Raw genomic sequence first — 13,311 nt, 5'->3', positions numbered from 1 at the left:
CTCTCTCTCTCTCTCTCTCTCTCTCTCTCTCTCTCTCTCTCTCTCTCTCTCTCTTTTCTCTTTCTCATCCTCTCGTTAAAATAACTTTCTTCCGTACGCGCGTGAACGCAAGTCCTCACCGACTATAAGAGAGAACTCACACCTCGACAGAAAAGCAGAAAATGGAAAGGCAGAAGCGAATCGAAACTCGCGCGCTAGTAAAAAAGTAGAAACTGTCGACTACCGTTGCTTGTCTAACCAGCGCGCGCAATTCTGATTCGCTTTCTGTTTTTCCGTCAAGGTGTGAAGTCTCCCTAACGTGTGTCCTCGGCGCCGCAAATCGAATCTTATTTTGAATACCGTTCGCCTCCGAATGGCACTTGAGCGCATCGTCCGGCGCAGTTTCCGATGAAAGTGACGCGGCGCGAGCGACACTTTCTCAGAGTTTACGAGTGCAAGGCTTCGCATTCGTGTGGCCGTTCCCGGAGCATCGTGAGCTTCGTAACGTTTTCACGAGGATCGTAAAGAAGCTCCGTAAAAATTCCGTTTTCACCTGGGCGCGCAGCTCCGGTTCGCAAAGTCACGGCGAGGACCTTGAATATTCGGCGGCCGGTCGTGACGCGCCGCCGTCACGAGGAAAAATCATCCTGGCCCGACAATCGCGAGGCCGCTTTTAAACACCGAGACACCGAGACGTCAGAGAACGACGGAGGAATCCTCGGAGGATTCCGGGACACATTATAGATTCCATTCTTGGGCCACGCGCATTCCACACGCCGCCTCGTGGTGAGGAAGAAGTCACCGTCGTCGACAATGCGCCGAGTTAAAAATGGTCTTCACGTCGGGCAAGTGGGCGACGCAAAAATGAAAGACAAGTAAGGGTCCGACGGGAGAGTCAGGTAGAAAATAGAATCCGCGTACGAGAGATCAATTCTGCATTCCTTCCCACACCCGCCCTGAATCCGTCCAGCCGGACGTCGGACGACTCGTCCTCGACAGCTACGAAGGCGACGTCCAGCCTTCGTACCTGCCTCCTCCGCTCCGGGTCGAATGTGCCTGGAAGTGTAAGTGAAATTGTTGTCGCAATAATCTGCAGATTGCGACGATCATCGCACGACAGTGGCACGTGCGGCAACCTGAAAGCTCGTCCCAAGCGAAATCGCCAACGATGGTGGGGCTCAACTTCAGCCGGCTCTTCGTCTTCTCCGGTGGACAGGATGCACTTTGCTCCAGCCGCTTTCCTGAAACCCACCTGAAAGATGGCAGCACGGTCCGGAAGGTGAAAGTCCCACGATGAAGAGGGAAGGAGTGGTGGTGCACATATAGAGGGGTGGAGAGGGCGCGGCTTGTCCAGACGCTCTCTGTCCTGACGACGACGACGACGACGACGACGACGACGATGTCGCCGAGGTTGATATTCCTGTTAGGATCCCTGTGCCTGTTCGCCGGTGAGTACGATTTACTCCGTTTGCTAAGAGTCATCGTGTGTCGCGAAATTCGTCGTTTGGAACGCAGCGCGTTTACGGTCGTACGCGTCGGAGTTATCAAATTGTTCAATTTCAATTCACGCGGGCCGCGTCAAAGTGACGAGGAAAGTCGCGGAAGACGTAACGCCGCGGAAAAAAACTAATTTTACATCATAGATAGAAAGATAGAGGAAGAGAGAGAGAGAGAGAGAGCTCGTTGAGTATTGCGCAACGAAAGAAAAAACGTGGTTTTTCGGTAATCTTGGGAAAATTGGAATTGTAAATGAAGAGAAAAAGAGAGAGAATCTTCGAAATCTCGACGTGGATCCGTACATTTCTGAAAGAAAAAAAGGGTGGGAGAGGTGGAGGACCTACTTTGGAGAACCACTGTCGCTTTCCCCCCCGTTGCCCTGACATTTTCAAGACTTTCTACTTCTACCACGGTTCACCGACCCCTCCTTCGATCTGCGATCGCGAAGTACGCGCTTGCACACGCGCACGCTCGTGTCGTGAACCGATCGTGACATTTTCAACGATTAATCGAATTCACCTCTACCTCGTCCCCGTGCAAAATGTCATACTGAAACAAGCGATTGGAACTTGTCTTTGGTCGTGCCGATTCTGAATTTCAATTGTAAGTCAAAGTACCAACTATATTGCAATGAGACACACAAACCTCTAAATAACAGTCGAATGGAATTAAACAGTAATAAGTTTACGTGTTTGCCAAGTAAAATTCGTCCAAGTACACATCTCTGTCACCAAGCCTCATTATGTATCTCGAGTAATGTTGACAATGTTTAATCATTATCAAAACAAGATTACTGTCAAGCTCAATGCAAACTTGATTAATTAACAAGCTGTATTCCTGTCGACAGGCACGCAGGTCAAAGCGCAAGATGAAGAAGGCGGCGACGGGACCGACGCGAACGCTGAGGAGCTTTGTCAGGACCGGCCAGGCGACGAGTACTTTCGCTTGAGCGTTGAAGGAGACTGTCGCGATGTCGTGAGGTGAGCGGTCTTATTATTTTATCCGCGAATGCAGAAACGAGCGGAAATACTTTACAACGCAGCGAAAGAAAACGAGAGAGAAACTGGCATCGACCATTTTCCTTCTGGTTTCTACTGTTCTATTCCGCGCAAAGAGGTCAAATTAGAATTAAGGCGATGAGCGGATTCTCCAGATAGACTTTCACGATTCCTACAATGTAAAGGACGATCGATGATGATCGATGAAAATCTACAATTTTCTTACGTTTGGCAAGGCAAAGATTGCTGATTGAATCGATCGTTAAATTTATGTCATAAAACACTGTAAATTTTTCGTTGTATTGATGCAGCAACAAATTTACCAAAAGTCACGATACATCATCTTAAGCAGATCTGGATTACTTTTTCATGCTTCTATTTCGCTATCCTATATCATAAATATGATTACTACATGAGGCACTCACATATAGTAATCAATCTCCATGAGATGCAGTATTTGCAAAAATTCACTGCTAAAGTGGCTATCAAATTTACGTACAGTTGTTTATCTCTGGGTATTTATTTTCCCCGACAAACATTCATAGTTATCACAGTGTAAACAATCGATAATGACAACTGCATAATTTCTTTATTTAATTACGAAGCAAATATATTGTATTGAATTAATCGGAAAATTTAAATCATACAATGATATAAGATTTCAGTTACATCAATGCATCAACAAATTTACCGAGAGTTACACACCGAGATTTTCACATCACGTTTTACATGATATGTTGTTTTGAATTAATTCTGACGATTTTCTCGTATTTCTTTCGAATTTTTCTATTCCAACATTCTACGTGATAAATGAGTGCCATATAAACTACTCATAAAAAGGATGCGACCAAATGTACGTATACCTGTCCATCTGGGCCCATGACCTCGCAGAATGCTCGTCATTCGCGTTTACTTTATTAGGATAGATCACACAACACACTTCCCTTTGTTAGTGGCACTAACTTGGAAACTTGGCTTTTCATGTGACCAACGTTGCAGTTAAGTTTATTTCTTCATGAGTAAAACTGTGAACAGATGTCGCTGGTTGCAAGGGAAACCAGATTTTCCATCAGAGCGTTAATAATTAAGGGATGCCAATAGTTACGTGTGGCTGACCTCATCGCGACTCCATTATCTTATATAACCGTAATGTGCAGCGACCGCGGGTGAATGGGATCGCAAGGTGAATAGGGTTTCAAACGAAAAACTTGGCGGCCGACTCACTTCCGCCTACCTGGACTTATTCTGCCGACTCTACCGGTTGCCAGGAAGTAGTTAGATCTATATACGATGACTGGACTTTCTCCGGGTCGCGCCGGTCTGAAGCTCGCTCAGTCCCGTTCACCTGCGGCCGCCAAACATTAGCCGTAACGGAGGTTTTGCGAAAATTGTCAAGTGCTGCTTGAGAAACGCCAGGAGCCGGACGCTTGGCGCATTTTTATTCCTACCCTTTGTCCGGGCACGCGGAGAACGTAAAGTCCCCCAAGGACATCAGCTTTTGACAGGATAATGTATCGTACGACCAGCCGGAATGTGGTCGACAATAAAAATAACGCCCGCCGATCGTTTATTATCGATCTAGGATGCGATTGATCGCGAAACACCTCGATCGAATTCCGACTTTCCAGGCGTCTCTCGCTCAAGGCGATCCGGTAGAACAACTCGGCGCCAATCCTTTAAAGCTTCCCTCGTTATCCGGAGGAGATATTTCTTCCTTTCTTTTTTCTTCTTTCTCTGCGATTAACGACGGCCCGGTAACTTTCTCGCTGCTATTTCGCGGGGCCGGTTTCGCAATCTCGAGATTCGAGATGGACTTTTCGATGTGAGAATGAATCCTAGGTGCGACAAAGCCACCGAGATCGGCGTGACCAGGCTGGCGACGGTGCGCTGCCCGACCGGTCTCGCGTTTGACATCGAGCGGCAAACCTGCGATTGGAAGACGAACGTCAAGAACTGCGATCAGCTGGAGAGTAAGCGACACTACGACTTTTTCTCTCTTTAGACTCACATAGGCGCCTTTTTTTGTTTTCTGTTCCGGCCACACTAGGTGTACAAGGTCCGGCCTGAAGCAAATCACGTGCCCCAGCGGACTGGCCTTTGACTTGGACAAACAGACCTGCGACTGGAAGGGCAAAGTCACCAACTGTGACAAGCTCGAGAGTAAGTCGACGGATCGGCGACGGCGAGCCATGTCCCGCCTCGGTAGATCGCCGATCCCTTCGTAGACTCGCAACGTAGCACGCACCATTCGTACATTACTAACTAAACGCATGAGATATCGTGCCCGACGTGCCCCGACTGTGAGCGTCTCTGAAAGAAAGGGCAATCTTCAGGAAAAAGGGAAGAATTTTCCGCGCGAGGTCGCAGGTTGCTCAGCTCGGCGATCCTGCCAGCCAATTATCAATGAGAAATCACTACTTGATCGAGCTTCGGGACATTGCGCAACGCGCGTTGCGTAAACGACGAGGATCGAAAAAGCCGACTGTGCGAAACTTTCCAGCGACACACACGACGCACACGTGGCGACGCCATTAAACCGGAAAGCGCTCATTAACATAGCGACGGGATTCGACGCGAAATTGAGCGGGCGACTTGTACTTTCAGCCGGCGCGATTAACGATCGGGAATGCCCGGATCCCGATACTTTCGAGAGACGTTACTCGCCGGTCGCTCTCGTCCGACCACTTTCGTTCCGTGGCGCGAGAGGCGAGAGGTGGCTGGTGCGGCGCGACTGGTTTCGATTTTCAGCGAAAGTGAGACCCTCGTCGTCGTCGTCGTCGTCGTTGTCGTTATCGACGACGACGACGACGGCGATATTGTTTTTAACCTTCGAGAGAAGCGGAGGTGATCGCGCGAGAACCCTTCAGAGACGCCACAGTGTCGCGAAACGTCGGCCCTCGTCAACGGCTAATCCGGTTTCGAGTCCTCGAAACTATCTCCCCATTTTTTCTCACGCGATTTCCACGACTCACCGCGTACCACTAACGAGCAAAGCTTTCCAAACGGAGTTGGACGAACGAGGTAGCAAGCAACGCGCGCTATCTGTATCTACTAGGGCTTCGATATTCCTTCGGATTTGGCACTAGCCGGATGCCCGATCATTCGGACAAATCTAGATCCCTCGCGAAAATTTGACAATCAAATCAACATTTTTTAATTGCAATTTAATAACTTACGGCTCCCGCACACAAATTTCCACAACTGTAAAACGTAAACTTAAGCTGAAAAATCATATCAGGATATTGCTTTATTTTCACGTATTCTAGAAGATAGAACTGACGATAAAACTGACTGTTATACAGAAGCAATTAGAATCCAACCGGTTGAAATTCTAGTTACTCAGTCTGAGTTCTAGTTACACCGTTATTCCTATCTTCTTCGTACGGTTTTTTCGCGTGATGCAATTTTGAGTTTCCGGATCGGAACCAATTTCGAATATCCGGATAATCAGATATACTCGAATACTTGGAAGCCCCAGTATTTACTTCAAGTATTATGCTCGAAAACTTCGCGAATGCATTGATTGCTCTTGCTTATTTATCGCGCTTCGTCGTATTATTTACGTGTCACGCGGGAATCTTATTCTTCCTCTCTCTCTCTCTCTCTCTCTCTCTCTCTCTCTCTCTCATTGCGAAATATCCCTCATTCACTGCGAGTGGCAGCTTGCCAGAGTCGCTTTTAATCTTACAGTGAACTAGCGCGCGATTTCGTCCAGCTCCATCAGATTTGCCGTCGGCTTAACACTAGCCTGTCGTCGTTTCATTAACACCAAATTGCGCGCCAGTGCGTACGCGGGAGACCATTACGCTCACGTTATTCCCACGAGAGCGCTGATAAACGTCAGCGAGAAATATCCCTCGCGTGAATATGCATCAGACGCATCTCGCTTTCCGACCTGAAGCCATTAAATTTCAAGTGGCAACGCGATCGCGGTCTATCAAGTGCTCGCTCAGAGCAAATGAGACGCAGATATTCGCGCGGATGGAAATTTAGAAAGAGGTGAAGGGAGTTTTCTTAAAAAACAAAACAAAAAAACAAAGATAAAAATTAGAAAGAAGGAAAAGATACTGATTCTTTGCTCGAGATAAATTCTCTCGCATCCCGTCGCCCCCTTTGCTAACTTCCCTTTGCAGAGTTGCAATTTTGCAATTATCGCACGCCGATAATCTTTCCGCGCCGGCCGTAATCGCGATTATTGCGTTAGCGTTTCAAAACGTAATTTCCACTCGACGCTAAATGCACCGCTGCGCGCGCGCGCGATTCTCATTCCGCGTTCACGCACGCTGAATACGCACGAGCGCTTCGCGAATCGAACAAATACACGGGCGATATACCGGTTAAATAAATATGAGAGCGCGGCGCTTTAAAAACCGCGCGGAACGTAGTGTTCGCCCCGTTGGTACCAATTTATCATCTCTATCGAGAGAACGGCGCTTTTTTTGCGTGTTTCGCGCACGCACGCGTTGTCACAAGCGATGCAAATTTCAAATGTCACGATCCTTCTTTTCGTCACATCGTCACGGGTCAACATTGGCGCGCAATGATTTTCTAACATTTCGCTCCATCCACCCCCTCGCCGTCCCCCACGAGCAGCGCTCGCTCCAGGCACGAGGTTGCACGTATTCGTTCGGCCGATCTTTCTCTCTGCTGCCAGATCGGTTTCGCTTGGACGATCTGGCCTCCTTACAGGAGCTCCTCGCTACTCCGGCTCGCTTTTACTACTGAAATCGCGAAATGTGTGCGCGCGCGCACGCAATCAACCAGATCGTTGATCTCCCTCCTTGCGGGAACTCCTCTTTCGTCGCAAATCCTCGTTTTCACGACTGCAGGACGACGAGAAACGAGACTTTTTCGCACTCACTTCCGTAACATAATCGTGCACGGTGTACACGGTCGCGTATTTTCCATCGATTAGACTTGGTGGAAACTGTCCTAAAAAGTGCGGACACATACACACGAAGTGTGTGTTGAGAATCCAATAGTCTCGACAGATGAAGCTTCGAGGATGCGAACGAATAACGAGACGTTATTCTTCGCCCATTCCTTACGCTCTCATGCTGCGCTTGGCACACTCTAATTTCATTGCCTAAACAGTTACTGTCGCTCATCTTCGTTTCGCTCGCATCACAGCACACTTTCAAAGCTCATCTTTTTCTCTCTCTCTCTCTTTCTACCTCTTTCTGTCTGCCTTTCTTTCATATACACAAATAACGACTTGCGTGCATCGCTGCCAGTCAACGAGGCAGAAAATAGTAGCCGAGTCACGATTTACGTTCGAGTCGTTGTCGTCGAGTGAAAGACAAACAGTCCTCCTGCGAAAACCGGTAGAAAGGTTGCAGGACGAGACGGGATGTACACACACCCTCCGTGACTAAGCGAGACGAGAAACGACGCGACGGACAAAACGTGCGCTTGGTAATTCGATGTGACAATAAGAAAAGCTGCGAGGGCGAAAATAAACGAGAGAGACTGATAAACGAGAGACGAGACGAGACGAAACGAGACGAGACGCGATGAAAGCCACTCCGATGGAGGACCAGAATAAAGAAAGAACCATCTTTGAGACAGCGGCGTAGGAACGTGTATGCGTTTGGCGAGGTAGTTCCTCCACGCGACAATCTCTCCGACGCGAGAAAAGGATCCTTCGAGATCTTGCCTGTACATAGATGCCCCGCAATTGCCGATTGAAAACTCCAGTAAACACCAATTAACAGTAACATTATATCAGTATTATAATTTATCACTTTCTAAATTTCTTGGAGTAAAATTTCACTCGGCAAGTGACGTTAGCACCGAGCCGCATTCGAATGATTTTTCACTCATATAGAGAGAATTTTTTTTCACACTGAATTAAAATGAATATTTTCTTAAAACTGAAAAGTTCGAATCTACGTTTAATTGAAACTTTCGCTCATATTGAGTCAGAATCCACTCTAAGCTTAAGTGGAACATTCACTCTTGCGAGTGGCAGTATTTTTTCTATTGCTTTGTAAACGAGATTCCACTCCAAGAAATTTAGAGAGCACTCAATAATGTGAGCGCAACGCAACATATGTTGTACGTAACAGTTACATCATTGAATGAGAAATTATAACATTGAAGTAACGTTAGTCACTTGCTGTCAGTTGGTGTTTGATGGTACGTACAAGTAGAGAGACTTGATGTTATTGTGTCTGCTACGAGGTGCTGCGAGGTAGGCTGCGGAACTGGGTGACACGAATTAATTCAGCACAATCCCTACCAGCTTAACAATTTGAATTTTTACATTTTCTTTGTTCTCCCCCGCCCCACCCACCCTCCATGTTTGGGTGCTCTTCAAGTCCACGTAGAGAGACATATGGTTCCTACGCCGCTACGTTTAATCAGTGTAAATAAATTCGGGATGGGCCAAGCAGTGCGGCATCCCGGGCCTTGATCACACTCACGGCTGGTTATTTATGTGAATTCTTCACGGCACCGACAGCAATGCGAATCTCAAACAATGTCCGGTAGCTGACCATAAACGAGCTCGTCAACAGGTGCCTCTCGATAAAAGAAAATCGTGCACTGAAATAGAAAACTATATTTTGTGAATTATAATTGATATAAATTACAATTTCTAAAATATATTATTAATTAATATTCATTATACATTCATTAAATTGAGTCGTATTAATTATTATGATCTAAGAAAAACCCTTTTTTGTCGCAGTGCGCGATTTATTGTATCGAGGAATTACGCTCGTCGATATGATTTTACATATTTTATTATAAATTACAAATCGTGTCGAAAGAGTTAATTAATGAATATTTTGTTGCAACGGGCATTCTATGGTCATCCTGTTGACATTTGATGGATTCCTATGCTGCATCCGCTCGGTAGCTCAAATGGCAGCCACTTTGCGAACGAGTATCCAGCACTCTAACAGGGATTGCGTTTTACAGAGCCGCGTAAGGTCTTGCCCATCCTCAAGACCGACGAACCCGTTTGCCCAGAAGGAAAATTGTCGTGCGGTAACGGCGAGTGTGTCGACAAGGAGCTCTTCTGTAATGGCAAGCCCGACTGCAAGGACGAGTCCGACGAGAACGCCTGCAGTAAGTGTCGTAACGTATTACACTCGCCTATGCTAAGATCCAGTGACGAATAATGCAAGTCGATCTTAGATTTTGATTATAAACGTATCGTAAGAGCTACGTATTGTATTGTCAAAGCATGCCAAATCTATAATTCGACAAAGTAGAAAGTAGTCTATTTTAATAGGCTAAAATTAAAGGATGGCTTTCTTCGACTAAGAAAAGTAGACAAAATTCAACGAGCAACGATTTTACGTAATTATAGTAAAAAATAATGTTAATGAAATGTTTCGGAAATTAACCTGGAACCTCTAGTTTTCAAATATCTTACTAAATATAAAGTGTAATTATTTTTTATAGTGTTATACTAATGTAAACAGAAATACGTGGATTGTCACAATATTTGATAAAGTTTATCAAATTACATCGCGTAAACAAAAAATCTTAGGTGATTCGTACATATAACGCGAGAGAGATCTGATTATAATATCGTCCGTAGTATATTATTCAAAGAGTGAATGTTCACTTGAGTATATATTGAATCGTATTACGAGCTCTCGACTTATCGTTAAGGAAAGTGGCGGCTCGTAGCGGAGACTTTGAAACTAAATGTCAACCACATCTCAGACTCGATCCTTTTTCAGCAAATATTTATTGACCACCTACGAACACTTAGCTAAGATTCAAACCTTTCTAGTAGTGACTTTATGTTCGATATCGTCAAATAGCCACCAATCAACTTTAACATGTTATTTTTATTAGATTCGTTATTTTTATGGATTAATAACAGGTTTAAAGATTAACGGACCCGTTATTTTTAAATATTAGTAACGGGTCTCAAGGATTATTAAATTTTTGCTCAGTATCGACATTTAGTTCCAAAGTCGTCGCTATGACCCGCCACTTTCCTTAACGAAAATTAAGGTAGTGCTAGGACTCAATAAAGGATCGGACGTCCATATACAGAATCCTGAAAAATGACAATAGACTATGGCCGATATTCATAGTCCGATCTTATATTTAAGATCATCTTAAGTACTGCCTTGAGATGTCATGAACCAATCACAAAGCCGCATCTTAAAATATTACTTAAAACGGTCTTGAAATAAGATTCGACTATGAATACCGGCCTATAACTTCCATAAAAATTTACTATAACAAAATCATTCTAGAAGCATTTTAAAGTTTGAAGTCTCTAGGTTTAAGTGTGTAAAGATCGTAATATTATCGCTTCTCGCTAAAATATATTGAGTTTAATGAAAAATGACGACATATTTTAATATCTTTTAATCGAGTTTGTAACAAAAACAATTATTTTGATAAAAAACATGACGCACAAGTGCAATTTAAATAGTGAACTTTAAATTTTCTATTTATATTTTGGAAAACATCGTACAGTGATTTGTATGTCTTCTGTAAATGCCCAAGTCGAAATGGCATTTTTGCTGCAATATTCTATAACTTAGTGAAGAAATGTCGCCCTGTATCTATAGATATGCAAATTAAAAAAGAAGATTTATGCTTTCGAACGGTATAATGGTCATTTTCTAATCACTTTCCATTAGCATTATTTTTACGTATATTACAATCCGTTAAATTTTACTTATCTTTCATAATAAAGAAAAAGCAATGTCCTAAAATGAATTTCAACGTCCTCTTGATGTGACGACAAATTGTCGTCAAATAACAAGACCACTCGCTGCAATGTTTTTTAAAAAATTTGACTGAAGAATAATCCGAATGAATTACAGCCGTGGAGACTGATCCTAACCGCGCTCCGGATTGCGACCCCACGCAATGCGTCCTTCCCGACTGTTATTGCTCGGCGGACGGCACCCGCATCCCGGGCAACATCGATCCCCAGCAAGTGCCGCAGATGATCACGATCACCTTCAACGGCGCCGTCAACGTGGACAATATCGACTTGTACGAGGATATCTTCAACGGGCAACGGCAGAACCCAAACGGCTGCCAGATCCGCGGTACCTTCTTCGTCTCCCACAAGTACACCAACTACTCAGCTGTGCAAGACCTTCACCGTCGCGGCCATGAGATCGCGGTGTTCTCATTGACGCACAAGGACGACCCGCAGTATTGGACTCAGGGCACATACGATGACTGGCTGGCAGAGATGGCCGGTGCACGTCTGATCATCGAGCGCTTCGCCAACATCACCGACGGCTCCATCATCGGCATGCGCGCTCCTTACCTCAGAGTCGGCGGCAACAAGCAATTTGAAATGATGGCCGATCAGTTCTTCGTGTACGACGCCTCGATCACCGCCTCTCTGGGACGAGTGCCCATCTGGCCGTACACTCTGTACTTCAGGATGCCGCACAAGTGCAACGGCAACGGCGGCAACTGTCCGTCCAGGTCGCATCCGGTCTGGGAGATGGTGATGAACGAGCTGGACCGCAGAGACGACCCCACCTTCGACGAATCTCTGCCAGGTTGTCACATGGTCGACTCGTGCTCCAACATCCAGACCGGCGAGCAGTTTGCGCGTCTGCTCAGGCATAACTTCAACAGACACTTCAATAGCAACCGTGCGCCGCTCGGCCTGCACTTCCACGCGTCTTGGCTCAAGAGCAAGAAGGAGTACAGAGAGGAGCTCATCAAGTTCATCGAGGAGATGATCGCCAGAAGCGACGTCTACTTCGTCACGATGGTTCAGGTGAGAAATCGAATTATCTCCGTCCGTTCATTGACATTTGCTCGAGCGCGCTCTTCACGCTTCGTTTCTTTCGCCAGGTGATCAAGTGGATGCAACAGCCCACCGAACTCTCCGCGCTCAGGGACTTCCAAGACTGGAAAGAGACCTGCGACGAGAAGGGCCTTCCGTACTGCTCGCTGCCCAACGCCTGCCCGTTGACCACCAGGGAGCTGCCGGGCGAGACCTTGCGTCTTTTCACCTGCATGGAATGTCCCAACAACTACCCATGGCTGTTGGACCCGACAGGCGACGGTTTCTCGGTGAAGAAGTGATCCGTCGTTCGCGAAGCGAGGGACGCCGCGTCGGCCGTTTCTCCGGCGGACTTGGGAGTGACGCGACTCGACGATGCGGAAATCGCGCTCGCCGTCGACGAGACCGAGAGTCGCGGTTCTCTGGGAGGAACACACCGGGAGAAAGCAATCGGTCGTCTTATCGCAATTAGAAAGCGTCACCTCGGCTGGAGATTAGGTCGCGCGGCTAAAGTGGAGCGTACAGCGGTCTTCCGCTTTCGAAGGGAAACGCGCCGCGCCGCGCCTGGTTTCTCTCCGAGCCGAATATCCTCGGCTATTATTATTTATGCAGATTAGGATCGGCAAGCGCGCCGGCGCACGCCATCCGCTGAGGATGGCCGATTTCACGAGGAAAACGCCATCGCGCGACGGCGCTCCTCTTCCGCCCGTGAAAAAGGGGAGCGAGAGCTCGTCCGAGCGGGCGTCGACCACGCGCTTCCGAAAGCTCGACGTTCCGGCGAGAATGAGACCGACGAGCCCGGAGGAGACGTCCCACTTGTACATAACCACCGGATCCTTGCCCTCCTGATCCTCGTCCTCGTCGTTTTCCTTTGCCGTACCGACGATGCGGGGGACGAAAAGGCCGCCGAACACCATCCCTGTGCCCCTATACACATGTACTCGTTTAGAATTTAAGCGACGCGCGAGTCTACATAAGTGTAACTTCCTAGTATCCTTAAAAAATTTCTCAATAAAAATTACACACACATATACAAAAGCAGAACTCATTTCAACCCATATATTGAGAGAAAAAAAATCTAAAAAATAATGTATCAATTCG

The 13,311-nt window shown here is 46.5% G+C and overlaps 1 protein-coding gene across 2 annotated transcripts; it reads left to right on the top strand.

Annotated features, from left to right (window-relative positions):
- Positions 1 to 1,291: 1,291 nt before the first annotated feature.
- LOC116842889 lies at positions 1,292 to 13,248 on the top strand. Of its 2 annotated transcripts, none has more exons than XM_032812713.1 (6): positions 1,292 to 1,427; positions 2,324 to 2,456; positions 4,522 to 4,634; positions 9,399 to 9,548; positions 11,279 to 12,201; positions 12,279 to 13,248. In XM_032812713.1, the coding sequence occupies exons 1-6, from the start codon at positions 1,379 to 1,381 to the stop codon at positions 12,510 to 12,512; spliced, it is 1,602 nt and encodes a 533-aa protein (XP_032668604.1). In that variant the 5' UTR covers positions 1,292 to 1,378; the 3' UTR covers positions 12,513 to 13,248. The 2 variants fall into 2 exon arrangements, with proteins under 2 accessions (XP_032668604.1, XP_032668602.1); XM_032812711.1 differs by lacking the exon at positions 4,522 to 4,634 and adding an exon at positions 4,314 to 4,444.
- The last annotated feature ends 63 nt before the right edge of the window (positions 13,249 to 13,311 follow it).

This window comes from Odontomachus brunneus, unplaced genomic scaffold, assembly GCF_010583005.1.
Source record: "Odontomachus brunneus isolate Ranch 3 - 2012 unplaced genomic scaffold, Obru_v1 Obru_scaffold_028, whole genome shotgun sequence".
Lineage (NCBI taxonomy): Eukaryota > Metazoa > Arthropoda > Insecta > Hymenoptera > Formicidae > Odontomachus > Odontomachus brunneus.
The sequence above is the reverse complement of the archived record's forward strand: the minus strand, read 5'-3'. Positions and strand labels throughout refer to the sequence as shown.